At 44.4% G+C, this 20,987-nt stretch overlaps 1 protein-coding gene across 1 annotated transcript; it reads left to right on the top strand.

Annotated features, from left to right (window-relative positions):
- The first annotated feature begins 2,434 nt into the window (after nt 1-2,434).
- Nucleotides 2,435-20,765, top strand: LOC311119177 (Golgi phosphoprotein 3-like). Its single transcript, XM_084193915.1, has 4 exons — nt 2,435-2,915; nt 6,575-6,706; nt 9,827-9,941; nt 19,494-20,765. The coding sequence occupies exons 1-4, from the start codon at nt 2,703-2,705 to the stop codon at nt 19,916-19,918; spliced, it is 885 nt and encodes a 294-aa protein (XP_084050041.1). The 5' UTR covers nt 2,435-2,702; the 3' UTR covers nt 19,919-20,765.
- The last annotated feature ends 222 nt before the right edge of the window (nt 20,766-20,987 follow it).

Raw genomic sequence — 20,987 nt, 5'->3', positions numbered from 1 at the left:
ATCCATGTATTGGTGTGTGGCCAGTGACTTTTACAGAGATACTGCCCCAAATGTTCAAAGCCATTTCATTGACTCCACTTTCTAAGTGGTTCGAAGTCCTGCGCATCCCAGAGTGTGACAAAACAACAGTACAAAAACCAAAGACATTGATCTGTTTTAAGCAATCAATCTTATGCCATCTTTGTTAATATGTGTATGTGAAATACTCACGTCGGAGAGTTAGATGAGATGCAAGCACAATCCTTTACTCAGGTATGTTTCAGGTCACGACATCCTAATCAGACACTCATAATGCACCTGTTTATCTACCCTAGATAGGTGCCCCCGCTAGCGCCATCTCTGGGTTGGCAGTATGCCCATTATCTCAACAATCGTGATGAGTATAAACTTTTATACTAACATCACCAATCTGACCTCCCGAGTGGCGCAGTGGTCTAAGGCACTGCATTGCAGTGCTAGCTGTGCCACTAGAGATCCTGGTTCGAATCCAGGCTCTGCTGTAGCCGGCTACAACCGGGAGACCAATGGGGCGGCGCACAATTGGCCCAGGGTAGGGGAGGGAATGGCCGGCAGGGAGGTAGCTCAGTTGGTAGAGCATGGCGTTTGCAACGCCAGGGTTGTGGGTTCAATTCCCATGGGGGGCCAGTATGAAAAAAGAATAATGTATGCACTAACTGTAAGTCACTCTGGATAAGAGCGTCTGCTAAATAATGTAAATGTAATGTTTACAAAAAAACAACTGTTTAAAATTCATTCGGTTGTGAAAGTATTTCTGCATTGCCTTTATCTTCCCCAAGCAAATGAAAATACAGTTATTTCTCTCTATTGTATCATGTGGGCTACATTTGGGCTGATACAAAACAGGTTAAAAAAAATATGCTGCAAAATGTCACCGATGTATTTCATGTATTTTGCCCTTATAAACAGGCCCATTTCTACCCCCTTTATAAACAGGCCCATTTCTACCCCCTTTATAAACAGGCCCATTTCTACCCCCTTTATAAACAGGCCCATTTCTACCCTCTTTATAAACAGGCCCATTTCTACCACATTCTTGCCTGCATCTTTTATACGTCCCGTGCTGGAATGCCGACAGGCTGGGGACGAGTGGTAGTAGTGGTAGTAGATGTGGGTGGGGTCTATTTTTAATAAATCCATTGAGAATATACACCATCAAAAGGAAATCCATTATTAATTAGTTTAGGCAGGTCCTAAGAAACATTATAAGACTAAATAAAATGTATTTTCAAAAGAATAGAATAGCATATTTTGAGTTTAATTAGGTCTATGTTATGGGTCTGTGCAGCCATGGCTGCGCCATCCAAATGAAATCAGTAGTTCATTGTTTTTTGTATTTTTACCCCCTTTTTCGGAGGAAACACCGTTCAACTGACGACCGAAGTCACCCGGCCCACCACAAGGAGTCGCTAGAGCGAGATGAGCCAGGTAAAGCCCCCCCCTGGCCAAACCCTCCCCTAACCCGGACAACACTGGGCCAATTGTGCGCCGCCCTATGGGACTCCCGATCACAGCCGGTTGTGATACAGCCCGGGATCGAACCCGGGTCTGTATTGAAGCCTCTAGCACTGTGATGCAGTGCCTTAGACCGCTGCGCCACTCTGGAGGCCATTATTATGTTCATTAAAAAGACAAGACACACCTACCCGATCACAGTCAAAACACATACTTTAGAGTAAGAATGGAATATAACAGAATAAAATGTCCTTTTGAGTATTGATTCTGAGTCTTTACCTGACAAAGTAATGTTAAGATATACCGGTTATCCCGTTAGAGGTTTTGTTCCCAACCCACTATGGTGTTTCAGGTGCCAAGCTTATGGTCATGTTGCAGCAGTGTGTAGGAGGGATATTCCCAGTGCTTGACTTGGGCAGTTCACTGGAGCTAAGTACCAGCACCTCAAATGTTCTACTGCTTGAGCTCCTGCCCCTCTTATATAATATTAGCGCAAAAGTATTGTGGAGCTCCTGCAGCTAAACAGCTAAACAGTACCTATTTCAGTCCAAGTCGAGCACAGGCGATTCCTAGTTGTGAGAAGTGTGCAGGAGGGCAGCTGCTGAGAAGTACTTGGGTGTACAAGATTTTACAGCAGAAGAGTTACAATATTATTATTATTATTATTATTATTATTATTATGTTTTCAATGACAGTGTCCCATCCTCCCAGGCTGCTGGCCTGGAGTAGGATCGGATAGGGCCAAAGTAGTGGAATAGTGGTGAAGGTTTAATGGGTGCAGGGTTAGTTGGCAGGGCAAATTTTTTTTTTCAAAGTGTAATGAATTCATACTAGAGAAATAAATAGTAGGCTGATACACTGCCATTACAGTAGGTGGCGGCATGCACCTATAACATAATACCGAAGCAGAAGAAGAACCTCAATCTCCACTATTTTTCCTGCCTGGTTTTACCTGTGGAATGCTCAAGCTGAACTCAAGCGGCACATACACTGCTCTCGTCATCGCCTGCCGCCATATTGGATAAACTACCAGTGGACGATGAGTGGAAAAAAATAAAATATTGTTTCTATTTCGCTACATTGGTTGTAGTATAGTTGTTAATACCAGTGCTAAAACACTCGTCCGTAGCTGTATGTGTCGTACAAATTAAAGTGGTTTAAAAAATATCGGCCAGTGAGGAGTCCGAGGCGAGGGGTTTCGTCTTTTGACGTTGTTAGGACTTGTAAATATGACTTCCCTGACACAGCGGAGCTCCGGCCTAGTGCAGAGGCGGACCGAGGCCTCTCGTAGCTCTGGCGCCGACAAGGACGGAGGGTCCGGGGATGAGGACTTCGAGCCCCGCCGCGGAGAAGAGCAGGAGGAGGAGGACAAGGGAGACTCCAAAGAAACTCGACTCACTTTGATGGAAGAAGTGTTACTGTTGGGATTGAAGGACCGCGAGGTATAACTTAATGACATTTTATTTTATTATATTATGTTGCTGCTAAAACCATATTATTATAGTATTTAGCTGGTTAGGTAACGTAAGTTAACGTTACTCAAAGATCTCAAACAAAATTCACCTAACGGGCGCTAACCGTTAGTAGCTAACGTTAGCTACCGTAACTAGCTACATTTTGTCAACATCGAATGAATGCTAACGTTAGCTAGCTACATACAGTAGGTAGTTACCTGAGGGGTATCCTAACAAGGAAACTACATCTACTCGGGGTTTTCTAAAGTTAACCAGCTTCATCATTCCAGCTCAGGCTTCAAACTGGACATATTTTTTTTTTATCACTGGTTAGAGCACAACCTGCAGAAGACATCTAGCTACATTTTGATTCAAGTGTGTCGCCAACGCGGCAAGTGTAACCCAACACTTTCTTTGATAATGTCCTCCATCGATGTCACACTGAAATCAATAGGACAGGGGGCAAACGTTTGGGGTGTAGCGTTTTAAACTAACTCTATTCAAAGGCTACACGGAAACTTGAAATAACCTATACATGGTTGGTTAATGAGAATTGACAGTAGGCTTATATCTATATTTTGGGATGTTGGTTTCGGGAGGCTGCCATCACGGAAAAGGTAACAATCCACTTTTTCTGTTAATTAACTGAAACTTATCACAACACAACATATATGTTATCAACAGTGACTACGGTTGGCTGCTATTTAAGTGATGGTTTGATTATCAAATCCATGTATTGGTGTGTGGCCGATGACTTTTATAGAGAGAATATTCAGTGCCATTTCATTAACTCTACATTCCAAGTGGTTCTAAGTGTGTGACAAAATCAACGGTACAAAACCAAAGATATGTATCTGTTTTTAAGCAATCTCATGTCATTGTGATGAGTATAAACGTTTATACTAACATCACCAATCTGAGGTCAAAAGGATGTGTAATTCCACTACATTTTATGGGGTGAAAATGCAAGCTTGTGTAGTACTGCTTTCACATTTTTCACGTTTATATGACCCCCTTATAAACAGGCCCATTTTTAGCACATTCTTGCTGCATGCTGGGGATGAGTGGTAGATGTGGGTGGGGTCTATTTGAATAAATCCATTGAGAATATATGCCATCAAAAATAAATCAATGATTAATTAGTTTAGGCAGGTCCTAAGCAACATTGACTAATGTATTTTTAAAATAATAGAATAGCATATTTAGAGTTTAATTAGGCCTATGTTATGAGTCTGTGCAGCCATGGCTGACCATCCAAATGAAATCAATATGTTGTTATTTTGTTAATGAAACAGACAAGACACCTACCCGATCAGTCAACACACTAGGGCTGTCCCTGACATAAATAAGTTGTCTGTTCTTTCACATTCTACACAATGTTTTTAATCAAATTAACTATATGCATTGAGCTTGTCTGATGCTTTAAGCTCACTGTGTGATGAAATAAGACACAAATGACTCGAGGGAACCAGAGATCAAGATAACCAGAATAAAAAAACCTTAACCTGACCCAACCATCCTCCTCCCGCTCCTACTGGCTTTCGCAGATTCTGCCGTTACTCTCCTGAAGTTGCCGGTAATAGGGTACACGAGGAGTCGGCAGGTGGAATACCAGTCTGCGTGCCAGTTATGGTTTTCATATACACATCTTTGTGGAACGGTTTCATTTCATTTATAGTAACGTCTTCGTATCTCAAAATGAGAGATGGCGCCGGAGGAGATGGCTGCCGTTTTATGGGCTCTTAACCAACCGTGCTATTTTTTTCTCTCGCATTGTTTGTAACTTACTTTGTTCACAATGTTACTGCTACCGTCTCTTATGACCGAAAAGAGCTTCTGGACATCAGAACAGCGATGACTCACCTTGAACTGGACAAATAATCTTGCTTTAATGAGTCGGAAGAGAGGAATTTGCTCCAGACACCCGACAGGGACCTCATCCCCGTCATTCGCAGTAGAAAGAAAATAAGATATCGCGGAAGGAGATCGAGGTGTCTGGTAAGGCGCCGGCGACGAGTGACTAATCTGCCTATGCCATCGATACTATTGGCCAACGTACAATCGCTTGATAATAAAGTGGACGAAATAGAAGCATGTATATCCTACCAACGGGACATTAACTGTAATATCTTATGTTTCACCGAGTCGTGGCTGAACGACGACATGAATAACATACAGCTGGCGGGTTATACACTGTATCGGCAGGATAGAACAGCAGCCTCTGGTAAGACAAGGGGTGGCGGTCTATGTATATTTGGAAACAACAGCTGGTGCACGATATCTAAGGAAGTCTCGAGGTTTTGCTCGCCTGAAGTAGAGTATCTCATGATAAGCTGTAGACCACACTATCTACCAAGAGTTTATCTATATTCTTCGTAGCTGTCTATTTCCCACCACAAACCGATGCTGGCACTAAGACTGCAACTGTATACGGCCATAAGTAAACAGGAAAACGCTCATCCAGAGGCAGCGCTCCTAGTGGCCGGGGACTTTAATGCAGGGAAACTTAAATCCGTTCTACCTCATTTCTACCAGCATGTTAAATGTGCAACCAGAGGAAAAAAATCTCTAGACCACCTTTACTCCACACACAGAGACGCGTACAAAGCTCTCCCTCGCCCTCCATTTGGCAAATCTGACCATAACTCTATCCTCCTGATTCCTGCTTACAAGCAAAAACTAAAGCAGGAAGCACCAGTGACTCGTCAATAAAAAAGTGAAAATAGGCCTATTTTTAACACTGAAAATGCTTTTTCTAAATTAAATGATCAATGAGACATTGTTGCATACAAGGATATTATACCATGTAGGGGTAAGGATATAAGATAAACAGAGTAGAGGCAGCTTGTATGTGAGTGGGTGTGTAGAGTCAGTATAAATGTATGTGTGAGCAACTGATGGAGTGAGTGTTTGTGTGGGGGGAATTATCAACGTTTCCAGTCACAATTTTGCATTTACCTCATATAATGACTTCTGTGATTTTGATCAAATGAAGCTTGGTTTGTTCTAAGGTAACTTTAATATGCTGAAACTGTACTTTTGTATTTGTATAAGAACTGTAAACGTACGTAAGTAATGTGTACATTTAGCTAATGCACGTACGAACGAGAAAATAGAAGCCTTTCATTGTCTGCACATGCTTGGAATTGTTGCATTATTCAAGTGTGTAATATGGTTTGGTTGCTTTATTCGAGAGTGTATCTTAATATGTTTTAGTGGAAAAGTTGCTGGCGTTGTTGAATAGTAAGTTTGCATGCTTACTGGCTAGCTCATCTGTGGCTACAGAGATACTGATATTTACAGTACATTTGGAGCTGCAGTGCAGGAATGTCACGTCGCCAGCCAAAACGAAAGGTAAAGCAAGGAGGTCATGTAAATTGAATGTAAGTTTTGGCGCTGCCTCTATTGGCGCTGCCTCTACTTAAATGTTTGTCAATGAAAATAGCCTTTAAATGCTACGATCAGGAGAGGAGAAGGGGGGGGGTAACTAAAGAACAGTAAGACAGAATCTCGTCTTACTTGTGTGGCTGCATGCACACACACACACACACACACACACACACACACACACACACACACACATACACACTCACCCCTGTCCTCCTCCTCCTCCTCCTCCTCCCCCTCCTCCTCCTCATCCTCCTCAGGGCTATACGTCCTTCTGGAACGACTGCATCTCGTCAGGGCTGCGTGGCTGCATGCTGATAGAGCTGGCCATCAGAGGACGCCTACACCTGGAGGCCTGTGGCATGAGGAGGAAAAGCCTGCTCGCCAGGAAGGTAGGGAATCCTGACCAAACTGACCAACTCTCGAAAGTGTGTGTTGCCAGTGTTGTGACTTTTGCCTATGGATATTCAAGATCATTTACTGATTTTTAATTGCTGGAATAATTGCTCTAATTTATTTAATTAATTTGGTTTCCTATTCAAATAAATCTAAGAGGGGAACCATTTAAGGGTTTTGATATAGAGACCCCTTGAATTAACTATCAGTAGTTATCATTAACCGTTTTATACCATTTAATACTATATCAACAATAGTCCTAATCAACAGTTCATTTACTATGTTGTCGAGCTCTCAGACGAATCCAATCGCCCGTTAAGGACTTCAATGCAACAACGGATTTACTTCAACGTTTTATTACTGGACTTAACATAGATTGAAAATGAGGAAGGTGCAGTTGTCTTAATAGACCCAAGGTACAAATGGAAAAACGCAGTACAATCATTGACGTGGGGAACTCTACAGATCAATTGAGTAGGCTTATGTAGCCTACTCACAGGCAACACTTTGGAGAATTGGAAATTCTTATTTGTGAGAACAGGAGAAGTGTTGAGAGACTACATCAGTAAAACTTCCCAGCCGTGAAACGAAATGTTCCCTGATCATGGGGTAAACTGGCCCGGTTACAGGTTAACACCCGCCGTGGACAGAGCCAGGACAGTATTGGTTATTGATATGTCATTACGACTAACAGTCTTACAGTGATCAGCCACTGCCACCACTTTTACACAGACACAGGGTCACCCAAAGGGAAATCAAATGCAATGATGTACGTGATTTACGTGTATTTTTAGCTGATTCAGTTGGGTTTCCATTATGACTGAGATGAAACATGGAAAAGGTCAGTGGTCCCGGCAGCTGGACTTGCAGCCGAAGAAGCTTCTTCCCTCATCGGAGCTCACGCATAGGAGCCCGTCGTTCTCTCTCAAAAGTGACGATGTCGGTTGTTGCGAGACGGGAGGGGCCCGTTCTCTTTCTCTCTCGGACTCAGTCCTCAATTCTATTCAGTCCAAAGAGATGAAGTTTTTAAGGCACTAGGGTGCAGTGGAATGTTTCGGGTCCCCTTACGGAAAGATAAAACTCAGCGGTCGTGAGTGAGCAGAGGGTTTCTCGGCAAAGTTCCTCTCAGGTGATTCATCTGTATGAGCTGCATAAGGCTTCCTCGATCGGAGTTTTGGGTTTCCAAGGAGATGGGATCATTTTGTCCCACGGACGTGGCCTCGTCTTAAGGAACTTGATTCTAATTTCTGGTAAGTAAAGGCCTCTAATTTATAGGGAGACTCACAGAAGGCGGGCTCTAATGGCCGGACGGTGTCATTGGGACCGCCACATTGATTGTAAGGATTCTGCATGGCGATGTTCTTATGATAAAACCTAAGAGACTAACAGGTGTTCACAGTTTCACTTCATTCCCGATGATGAAAAACGTAGCCTGTAGGGTTCAAACAACGACCGTGGTTCCTTTACACTCTCTGTATGTTACAGCAAAATATACAGTAAATTCTTCTTTTTAATGACAGGAAAATCAGAAGAAAGATATTCAAGTTAAATCAACATGTCATGAGTCCCTCAGTTTTTTTTACGGAGAAGAAAGCGTGTTTTAAATGTCCTTTTGCGCACTTGGCGCCATTTTCTCTTTGTTACAAAGAGTAACAATTCCTGACTTTCCTCTTGGGATATACACATGCAGATCACCAGGTGGTCTGCTGACTTGCAGAAGGGTCTGGTTTCGGTCTCCTGAGCTGCTCAGCTCAGTTCAGAGCCGGAAATGAAGAGCAGGTTCGGAACCACTAAACAACTATTGATTTAGAACCACGGAGAGTTACCTCAAGTTGCAAAAGAAAACAGGAGCTGCCTCCACTATTCCAGCACCATTTCAACGTGACAACTAAAAGATACCAAAAACGATTTAGTCCAATGAACATAAAGCTAAATATGATGTGGCTGTCCATGGTTCTGATTTCTGTTTAGTAGAAAAACATGTTGACTCACCCTACTTGTAGAAGAGTGACGCCAATGCCATCCTCCTCTCTTTCATGTTTCTGTTAATGATGAATGCTCTCAAAGCGATTTTGATAGGAGAGAAGCCAAATCCAAGCTCGCTTCCCTTGACACTTACATTTTTTTCCGCCAGGACCATTCACAGTTGAGCGCGCTCAGTTTAGCTCAAAGCTGATTTGGCTAATTTTTATATACTTTGTTTGTCAAGGGAGACCAGATGGTCGCTGGTTTCCCTTGCCTTCAAATGCTACGGGCGGCAACAATGCCATACTGGTTTGGACCAGACAGCATCAGATAGATGGCCTACATTTTAGAGAGACAAAGGGTTGCTGTGCTTGGATGCTTTCTCCTGTGAGATACATTCAGCCTCTTGCGAATTGAAGGAAAATTATGGAACACAGAGAGACAAATTAGTATTTATTTTTGGTGCATTTTTGGGAGAAGCCTGGCTTCCCTTGGCATCCATGAATACATGCCACCGATGACAGACTAGGAGCAGCACAGGGGTTTGGTTGGTGAGTATGAGCATCCCATACCTTGCCACAAGGGGGAACTATTGGGGGCGAGACTACCTATTTCTCCACATAGCAGGATTACTATTGTATGTCACTTCCAGAGGACGGACTGCCGGTCAATACAACCTGACACTTAAGTGCATACGCTAAACTGAGATCAATCAGCGCGTGTCAGCCAATGGCCTAGGGTCTAGTTTGAATTCCATCTGCCACTTCTGCCAACCGCAGTTCTTCGTAGTGGACTGAGGTTAGAAGGCATCTTCCTCACTGAATGGCAATATAGTTTTATAGGCAAGTTAGGGAAGCAGACGAGCCGCTGGAGGGTTGCATGCAAAAATACATTAAGACATTTACATTTTAGTCATTTAGCAGACGCTCTTATCCAGAGCGACTTACAGTTAGTGAATCAATGGACAAAGTATTCTTCTGCTTATTCTGACTGTTGTATTTAGCCTAGAAGTTGTGTTCTGACTGTAGTTGTCTCATCTCCAAGGTGATCTGTATTGAATGGCAGTATTGTTTTTGTTCCGAGTGTGTTCTATATATAGTTGGCTAAAGCTGTTGCAGGTTCTGACTGTGCGGTTGTATTGTGTCTCCCAGGTGATCTGTAAGTCAGATGCTCCGACGGGAGACGTGCTATTGGACGAGGCTCTGAAACACGTAAAGGACACCCAGCCCCCAGAGACGGTGCAGAGCTGGATTGAGCTGCTCAGCGGTGAGTGTGTTAGAGCCACACTTTAACAGACAGAGTGGTCTCAGCCAGGCTAACCACCGAACGGACAGGTTTACCACTAACAGAGTGGTCTCAGCCAGGCTAACCACCAAACAGACAGGTTAGCTACTAACAGAGTGGTCTCAGCCAGGCTAACCACCGAACAGACAGGTTAGCTACTAACAGAGTGGTCTCAGCCAGGCTAACCACCGAACAGACAGGTTAGCTACTAACAGAGTGGTCTCAGCCAGGCTAACCACCGAACAGACAGGTTAGCTACTAACAGAGTGGTCTCAGCCAGGCTAACCACCGAACAGACAGGTTAGCTACTAACAGAGTGGTCTCAGCCAGGCTAACCACCGAACAGACAGGTTAGCTACTAACAGAGTGGTCTCAGCCAGGCTAACCACCGAACAGACAGGTTAGCTACTAACAGAGTGGTCTCAGCCAGGCTAACCACCGAACAGACAGGTTAGCTACTAACAGAGTGGTCTCAGCCAGGCTAACCACCGAACAGACAGGTTAGCTACTAACAGAGTGGTCTCAGCCAGGCTAACCACCGAACAGACAGGTTAGCTACTAACAGAGTGGTCTCAGCCAGGCTAACCACCGAACAGACAGGTTAGCTACTAACAGAGTGGTCTCAGCCAGACTAACCACCAAACAGACAGGTTAGCTACTAACAGAGTGGTCTCAGCCAGGCTAACCACCAAACAGACAGGTTAGCTACTAACAGAGTGGTCTCAGCCAGGCTAACCACCGAACAGACAGGTTAGCTACTAACAGAGTGGTCTCAGCCAGGCTAACCACCGAACAGACAGGTTAGCTACTAACAGAGTGGTCTCAGCCAGGCTAACCACCGAACAGACAGGTTAGCTACTAACAGAGTGGTCTCAGCCAGGCTAACCACCGAACAGACAGGTTAGCTACTAACAGAGTGGTCTCAGCCAGGCTAACCACCGAACAGACAGGTTAGCTACTAACAGAGTGGTCTCAGCCAGGCTAACCACCGAACAGACAGGTTAGCTACTAACAGAGTGGTCTCAGCCAGGCTAACCACCAAACAGACAGGTTAGCTACTAACAGAGTGGTCTCAGCCAGGCTAACCACCAAACAGACAGGTTAGCTACTAACAGAGTGGTCTCAGCCAGGCTAACCACCAAACAGACAGGTTAGCTACTAACAGAGTGGTCTCAGCCAGGCTAACCACCAAACAGACAGGTTAGCTACTAACAGAGTGGTCTCATCCAGGCTAACCACCGAACAGACAGGTTAGCTACTAACAGAGTGGTCTCAGCCAGGCTAACCACCGAACAGACAGGTTAGCTACTAACAGAGTGGTCTCAGCCAGGCTAACCACCAAACAGACAGGTTAGCTACTAACAGAGTGGTCTCAGCCAGGCTAACCACCGAACAGACAGGTTAGCTACTAACAGAGTGGTCTCAGCCAGGCTAACCACCGAACAGACAGGTTAGCTACTAACAGAGTGGTCTCAGCCAGGCTAACCACCGAACAGACAGGTTAGCTACTAACAGAGTGGTCTCAGCCAGGCTAACCACCAAACAGACAGGTTAGCTACTAACAGAGTGGTCTCAGCCAGGCTAACCACCAAACAGACAGGTTAGCTACTAACAGAGTGGTCTCAGCCAGGCTAACCACCAAACAGACAGGTTAGCTACTAACAGAGTGGTCTCAGCCAGGCTAACCACCAAACAGACAGGTTAGCTACTAACAGAGTGGTCTCAGCCAGGCTAACCACCGAACAGACAGGTTAGCTACTAACAGAGTGGTCTCAGCCAGGCTAACCACCAAACAGACAGGTTTACTACTGACAGAGTGGTCTCAGCCAGGCTAACCACCAAACAGACAGGTTAGCTACTAACAGAGTGGTCTCAGCCAGGCTAACCACCAAACAGACAGGTTAGCTACTAACAGAGTGGTCTCAGCCAGGCTAACCACCAAACAGACAGGTTAGCTACTAACAGAGTGGTCTCAGCCAGGCTAACCACCAAACAGACAGGTTAGCTACTAACAGAGTGGTCTCAGCCAGGCTAACCACCAAACAGACAGGTTAGCTACTAACAGAGTGGTCTCAGCCAGGCTAACCACCAAACAGACAGGTTAGCTACTAACAGAGTGGTCTCAGCCAGGCTAACCACCGAACAGACAGGTTAGCTACTAACAGAGTGGTCTCAGCCAGGCTAACCACCGAACAGACAGGTTAGCTACTAACAGAGTGGTCTCAGCCAGGCTAACCACCGAACAGACAGGTTAGCTACTAACAGAGTGGTCTCAGCCAGGCTAACCACCGAACAGACAGGTTAGCTACTAACAGAGTGGTCTCAGCCAGGCTAACCACCAAACAGACAGGTTTACTACTGACAGAGTGGTCTCAGCCAGGCTAACCACCAAACAGACAGGTTAGCTACTAACAGAGTGGTCTCAGCCAGGCTAACCACCGAACAGACAGGTTAGCTACTAACAGAGTGGTCTCAGCCAGGCTAACCACCAAACAGACAGGTTTACTACTGACAGAGTGGTCTCAGCCAGGCTAACCACCAAACAGACAGGTTAGCTACTAACAGAGTGGTCTCAGCCAGGCTAACCACCAAACAGACAGGTTAGCTACTAACAGAGTGGTCTCAGCCAGGCTAACCACCAAACAGACAGGTTAGCTACTAACAGAGTGGTCTCAGCCAGGCTAACCACCAAACAGACAGGTTAGCTACTAACAGAGTGGTCTCAGCCACTAGGTGGCAGTAGTGGTTGTGTTTTGAGTTTTGATTCTAACTGTGTGATTGTATTGGTAGTAGTTGTAGTAGTTGTATTGGATACATTTGTGTTTAGTTATTACAGTTATATTATAGAAAAACCAAAGCCTGTAACACCTTCCCCCTTAAGACAATAAATATATCCAAGTTGCTCACGACCAACAGAACTTCCATTTCACAACATGATCAACTAATGTGTTGCCTTCTGCGATATAAACATGGTGTCTACTGGCTGTCAATACTGAAATACAAGACCAAACAGCCATATATATATAATATATATATACACACACAGTTGAAGTCAGAAGTTTAGATTCACTTAGGTTGGAGTCATTAAAACTCGTTTTTCAACCACTCCACACATTTCATGTTAACAAACTATAATTTTGGCAAGTCGGTTAGGACATCTACTTTGTGCATGACACAAGTAATTTTTCCAACAATTGTTTACAGACAGATTATTTCACTTATAATTCACTGTATCACAATTCCAGTGGGTCAAAAGTTTACATACACTAAGTTGACTGTGCCTTTTAAAAAGCTTAGAAAATTCCAGAAAATTATGTCATGGCTTTAGAAGCTTCAGAAGAAAAATTGTAGACCTCCACAAGTCTGGTTCATCCTTGGGAGCAGTTCCAAACACCTGACGGTACCACGTTCATCTGTATAAACAATAGTACGCAAGTATAAACACCATGGGACCACGCAGCCATCATACCGCTCAGGATGGAGACGCGTTCTGTCTCCTAGAGATGAACGTACTTTGGTGCGAAAAGTGCAAATCAATCCCAGAACAACAGCAAAGGACCTTGTGAAGATGCTGGAGGAAACAGGTATAACAGTATCTATATCCACAGTAAAATGAGTCCTATATCGACAGAATAGGCCGCTCAGCAAGGAAGAAGCCACTGCTCCAAAACCGCCATAAAAAAAAACAGACTACGGTTTGCAACAGCACATGGGGACAAAGATGGTACTTTTTGGAGAAATGTCCTCTGGTCTGATGAAACAAAAATAGAACTGTTTGGCCATAATGACCATCGTTATGTTTGGAGGAAAAAGGGGGTCGCTTGCAAGCTGAAGAACACCATCCCAACCGTGAAGCACGGGATTGGCAGCATCATGCTGTGGGGGTGCTTTGCTGCAGGAGGGACTGGTGCACTTAACAAAATAGATGGCATCATGAGGAAGGAAAATTATGTGGCTCTATTGAAGCAACATCTCAAGACATCAGTCAGGAAGTTAAAGCTTGGTCGCAAATGGGTCTTCCAAATGGACAATGACCCCAAGCATACTTCCATAGTTGTGGCAAAATGGTTGACCCAAGTTAAACTATTTAAAGGCAATGCTACCAAATACTAATTGAGTGTATGTAAACTTCTGACCCACTGGGAATGTGATGAAAGAAATAAAAGCTTAAATAAATCATTCTCTTTACTATTATTCTGAAATTTCACATTCTTAAAATAAAGTGGTGATCCTAACTGACCTAAGACAGGGAATCTTTACTAGGATTAAATGTCAGGAATTGTGAAAAACGGAGTTTAAATGTATTTGGCGAAGGTGTATGTAAACTTCTGACTTCTTCTACTGTGTCTTTATCTCTGCAGAACACTAGTTGGTCTTAGCTAGCTCAACTTGTGTTAGGGATGTGGCGGTTATTGGAATATCCCAATGGACGTTAGTATTAGAATAAAATAAAATAAAAGTCCCACAACGTCATGCAGCCTAAAGGTGACCTCCTCTCCTTCTAATCAGGGGCTAATTCAGACCTGGGCCTTGTCTTGTCTTAAGGGTATTCTGATCCTGCAGAAGAGACAGTGTAATTAGTTTAAGATCTGTTTGTGCTGCGAATGACCATACAGTGAGGGGGAAAAAGTATTTGATCCCCTGCTGATTTTGTACGTTTGCCCACTGACAAAGAAATGATCAGTCTATCATTTTAATGGTAGGTGTATTTGAACAGTGAGAGACAGAATAACAACAAAAAAATCCAGAAAAACGCATGTCAAAAATGTTATAAATTGATTTGCATTTTAATGAGGGAAATAAGTATTTGACCCCTTTGCAAAACATGACTTAGTACTTGGTGGCAAAACCCTTGTTGGCAATCACAGAGGTCAGACATTTCTTGTAGTTGGCCACCAGGTTTGCACACATCTCAGGAGGAATTTTGTCCCACAAACAAACAAAATATATTTCTTCTGAGACTCTTCAGTCTATTCTTGTTCTGAGAAATGAAGGCTATTCTATGCGTGAAATTGCCAATAAATTGAAGATCTCGTTCAACGCTGTGTACTACTCCCTTCACAGAACAGCGCAAACTGTCTCTAACCAGAATAGAAAGAGGAGTGGGAGGCCCCGGTGCACAACTGAGCAAGAGGACAAATACATTAGTGCAGGGTTCTTCAATTCCGGTCCTGGAGGGCCGAAACACCTCTGTTCATCATCCTCTCCTTCTAATCAGGGGCTAATTCAGACCTGGGACACCAGGTGAGTGCAATTAACTAGCAGGTAGAAATAAAAAACATAAGTGTTTCGGCCCTCCAGGACCGGAATTGAAGAACCCTGCATTAGTGTCTAGTTTGAGAAACAGACGCCTCACAGGTCCTCAACTGGCAGCTTCATTAAATAGTACCCGCAAAACACCAGTCTCAACGTCAACAGTGAAGAGGCGACTCTGGGATGCTGACCTTCTAGGCAGAGTTGCAAAGAAAAAGCCATATCTCAGACTGGCCAATAAAAATAAAAGATTAAGATGGGCAAAAGAACACAGACACTGGACAGAGGAAGATTGGAAAAAAGTGTTATGGACAGACGAATCGATGTTTGAGGTGTTTGGATCACAAAGAAGAACATTTGTGAGACGCAGACCAAATGAAAAGATGCTGGAGGAGTGCTTGATGCCATCTGTCAAGCATGGTGGAGGCAATGTGATGGTCTGGGGGTGCTTTGGTGGTGGTAAAGTGGGAGATTTTGTACAGGGTAAAAGGGATCTTGAAGATGGAAGGCTATCACTCCATTTTGCAACGCCATGCCATAATACCCTGTGGACGGCACTTGATTGGAGCCAATTTCCTCCTACAACAGGACAATGACCCAAAGCACAGCTCCAAACTATGCAAGAACTATTTAGGGAAGAAGCAGTCAGCTGGTATTCTGTCTATAATGGAGTGGCCAGCACAGTCACCGGATCTCAACCCTATTGAGCTGTTGTGGGAGCAGCTTGACAGTATGGTACATAAGAAGTGCCCATCAAGCCAATCCAACTTGTGGGAGGTGCTTCAGGAAGCATGGGGTGAAATCTCTTCAGATTACCTCAACAAATTGACAACTAGAATACCAAAGTTCTGCAAAGCTGGAATTGCTGCAAATGGAGGATTCTTTGACGAAAGCAAAGTTTGAAGGACACAATTATTATTTCCATAAATGTGTGTATGTGTGTGTATATATATATATATATATGTGTGTGTGTATGTGTATATATATATATATATATATATATATATATATATATATATATATATATATATATATATATATATATATACACATACACACACACACACACACATACATACAGTGGGGAGAACAAGTATTTGATACACTGCCGATTTTGCAGGTTTTCCTACTTACAAAGCATGTAGAGGTCTGTAATTTTTATCATAGGTACACTTCAACTGTGAGAAACGGAATCTAAAACAAAAATCCAGAAAATCACATTGTATGATTTGTAAGTAATTAATTTGCATTTTATTGCATGACATAAGTATTTGATCACCTACCAACCAGTAAGAATTCCGGCTCTCACAGACCTGTTCGTTTTTCTTTAAGAAGCCCTCCTGTTCTCCACTCATTACCTGTATTAACTGCACCTGTTTGAACTCGTTACCTGTATAAAAGACACCTGTCCACACACTCAATCAAACAGACTCCAACCTCTCCACAATGGCCAAGACCAGAGAGCTGTGTAAGGACATCAGGGATACAATTGTAGACCTGCACAAGGCTGGGATGGGCTACAGGACAATAGGCAAGCAGCCTGGTGAGAAGGCAACAACTGTTGGCGCAATTATTAGAAAATGGAAGAAGTTCAAGATGACGGTCAATCACCCTCGGTCTGGGGCTCCATGCAAGATCTCACCTCATGGGGCATCAATGATCATGAGGAAGGTGAGGGATCAGCCCAGAACTACACGGCAGGACCTGGTCAATGACCTGAAGAGAGCTGGGACCACAGTCTCAAAGAAAACCATTAGTAACACACTACGCCGTCATGGATTAAAATCCTTTAGCGCCCCCTGCTCAAGCCAGCGCATGTCCAGGCCCGTCTGAAGTTTGCCAATGACCATCTGGATGATCCAGAGGAGGAATGGGAGAAGGTCATGTGGTCTGATGAGACAAAAATATAGCTTTTTGGTCTAAACTCCACTCGCCGTGTTTGGAGGAAGAAGAAGGATGAGTACAACCCCAAGAACACCATCCCAACCGTGAAGCATGGAGGTGGAAACATCATTCTTTGGGGATGCTTTTCTGCAAAGGGGACAGGACGACTGCTCCGTATTGAGGGGAGGATGGATGGGGCCATGTATCGCGAGATCTTGGCCAACAACCTCCTTCCCTCAGTAAGAGCATTGAAGATGGGTCGTGGCTGGGTCTTCCAGCATGACAACGACCCGAAACACACAGCTAGGGCAACTAAGAAGTGGCTCCGTAAGAAGCATCTCAAGGTCCTGGAGTGGCCTAGCCAGTCTCCAGACCTGAACCCAATAGAAAATCTTTGGAGGGAGCTGAAAGTCCGTATTGCCCAGCGACAGCCCCGAAACCTGAAGGATCTGGAGAAGATCTGTATGGAGGAGTGGGCCAAAATCCCTGCTGCAGTGTGTGCAAACCTGGTCAAGACCTACAGGAAACGTATGATCTCTGTAATTGCAAACAAAGGTTTCTGTACCAAATATTAAGTTCTGCTTTTCTGATGTATCAAATACTTATGTCATGCAATAAAATGCAAATTAATTACTTAAAAATCATACAATGTGATTTTCTGGATTTCTGTTTTAGATTCCATCTCTCACAGTTGAAGTGTACCTATGATAAAAATTACAGACCTCTACATGCTTTGTAAGTAGGAAAACCTGCAAAATTGGCAGTGTATCAAATACTTGTTCTTCACTGTATATATACACACACACAGTGGGGGGAAAAAAGTATTTAGTCAGCCACCAATTGTGCAAGTTCTCCCACTTAAAAAGATGAGAGAGGCCTGTAATTTTCATCATAGGTACACGTCAACTATGACAGACAAAATGAGATTTTTCTTTCCAGAAAATCACATTGTAGGATTTTTAATGAATTTATTTGCAAATTATGGTGGAGAATAAGTATTTGGTCAATAACAAAAGTTTCTCAATACTTTGTTATATACCCTTTGTTGGCAATGACACAGGTCAAACATTTTCTGTAAGTCTTCACAAGGTTTTCACACACTGTTGCTGGTAATTTGGCCCATTCCTCCATGCAGATCTCCTCTAGAGCAGTGATGTTTTGGGTCTGTCGCTGGGCAACACAGACTTTCAACTCCCTCCAAAGATTTTCTATGGGGTTGAGATCTGGAGACTGGCTAGGCCACTCCAGGACCTTGAAATGCTTCTTACGAAGCCACTCCTTCGTTGCCCGGGCGGTGTGTTTGGGATCATTGTCATGCTGAAAGACCCAGCCACATTTCATCTTCAATGCCCTTGCTGATGGAAGGAGGTTTTCACTCAAAATCTCACGATACATGGCCCCATTCATTCTTTCCTTTACACAGATCAGTCGTCCTGGTCCCTTTGCAGAAAAACAGCCCCAAAGCATGATGTTTCCACCCCCATGCTTCACAGTAGGTATGGTGTTCTTTGGATGCAACTCAGCATTCTTTGTCCTCCAAAGAAGACGAGTTGAGTTTTGACCAAAAAGTTCTATTTTGGTTTCATCTGACCATATGACATTCTCCCAATCCTCTTCTGGATCATCCAAATGCACTCTAGCAAACTTCAGACGGGCCTGGACATGTACTGGCTTAAGCAGGGGGACACGTCTGGCACTGCAGGATTTGAGTCCCTGGCGGCGTAGTGTGTTACTGATGGTAGGCTTTGTTACTTTGGTCCCAGCTCTCTGCAGGTCATTCACTAGGTCCCCCCGTGTGGTTCTGGGATTTTTGCTCACCGTTCTTGTGATCATTTTGACCCCACGGGGTGAGATCTTGCGTGGAGCCCCAGATCGAGGGAGATTATCAGTTGTCTTGTATGTCTTCCATTTCCTAATAATTGCTCCCACAGTTGATTTCTTCAAACCAAGCTGCTTACCTATTGCAGTGCAGATTCAGTCTTCCCAGCCTGGTGCAGGTCTACAATTTTGTTTCTGGTGTCCTTTGACAGCTCTTTGGTCTTGGCCATAGTGGAGTTTGGAGTGTGACTGTTTGAGGTTGTGGACAGGTGTCTTTTTATACTGATAACAAGTTCAAACAGGTGCCATTAATACAGGTAACGAGTGGAGGACAGAGGAGCCTCTTAAAGAAGAAGTTACAGGTCTTTGAGAGACAGAAATCTTGCTTGTTTGTAGGTGACCAAATACTTATTTTCCACCATAATTTGCTAATAAATTCATTAAATGTCCTACAATGTGATTTTCATTAGTGGGAAGGTTGGTTGTTATCGAATTGCGGACATATGTCACATTCAACCACGATGCTTTGAACTCTGTAGCGCGCTTAACACCTCTCTCTCTCCCCTTCCCCCCCTGCAGGCGAGACGTGGAACCCTCTGAAACTGCACTACCAGCTAAGGAACGTGAGGGAGCGCCTGGCCAAGAACCTGGTGGAAAAGGGCGTGCTGACCACGGAGAAACAGAACTTCCTCCTCTTCGACATGACCACGCACCCTCTCACCAACAACAACATCAAACAACGCCTCATCAAGAGGGTTCAGGAGGCCGTGTTGGAGAAATGGGTCAACGACCCGCACCGCATGGACAAACGGATGCTGGCCCTCATCTTCCTGGCCCACTCGTCTGATGTCCTGGAGAATGCCTTCGCCCCCCTGCTGGACGACCAGTATGACCTGGCCATGAAGAGAGTACGGCAGCTCCTGGACCTGGAGCCAGAGGGGGAGAGCATGAAGACCAACGCCAATGAGTTGCTGTGGGCGGTGGTGGCTGCCTTCACCAAGTGACCTGACCTACCACCTTCAGACACCAGAGGGTGCTGTTGGGAGAGGACAGGACAGTTTGGGGAGGGACAAAGAGGAGAGGGCTGGTCTGTCTGGCTCCTCAAGGTAGTGACTTAACTGACTTGAGGTCACCTCCCTCTGCCTTCTGAACAGAATGGCCTGCCCCAGACCTGTCCCACAGTTTTCTGAACAGTATGGCCTGCTCCAGACCTGTCCCACAACTTTCTGAACAGAATGGACTGGTCCAGACCTGTCCCACAGCTTTCTGAACAGAATGGACTGCTCCAGACCTGTCCCACAGCTTTCTGAACAGAATGGACTGCTCCAGACCTGTCCCACAGCTTTCTGGACATAATGGTCTGCTCCAGACCTGTCCCACAGCTTTCTGAACAGAATGGCCTGCCCCAGACCTGTCCCACAGCTTTCTGAACAGAATGGACTGCTCCAGACCTGTCCCACAGCTTTCTGAACAGAATGGACTGCTCCAGACCTGTCCCACAGCTTTCTGGACATAATGGTCTGCTCCAGACCTGTCCCACAGCTTTCTGAACAGAATGGCCTGCTCCAGACCTGTCCCACAGCTTTCTGAACAGAATGGCCTGCCCCAGACCTGTCCCACAGCTTTCTGAACAGAATGGCCTGCCCCAGACCTGTCCCACAGCTTTCTGAACAGAATGGGCTGCTCCAGACCTGTCCCATGTAAAAAAAAAAAAAAAATCTGTACCCCTCCTTCATCCTCCTTTCCCCTTCACCATGCTCTTCCTCTCTGATGTCATAAAATCGCTCACTTTGACAAAAAATAAAAACTCCCTCTGATGGAGTGATGAGCAGTGTTTTGAACACTGGACTGAAATATGAAGATTCAGTAGTATTCTCTACAGGTATCTAGCTCTTATTCACTATAACCTACGCTGAGCTCCAAAAGTATTGGGACAGTGACACATTTGGTGTTGTTTTGGCTCTGTACTCCAGCACTTTGGATTTGAAAAAAATACAATGACTATGAGGTGAAAGTGCCGACTGTTAGCTTTAATTTGAGGGTATTTTCATCCATGTACATAGTCCCCCAATT

Source organism: Coregonus lavaretus (genome assembly GCF_964263955.1).
Source record: "Coregonus lavaretus genome assembly, contig: HAP1_SCAFFOLD_3916, whole genome shotgun sequence".
NCBI classification, from domain to species: Eukaryota; Metazoa; Chordata; class Actinopteri; order Salmoniformes; family Salmonidae; genus Coregonus; species Coregonus lavaretus.
The sequence above is the reverse complement of the archived record's forward strand: the minus strand, read 5'-3'. Positions and strand labels throughout refer to the sequence as shown.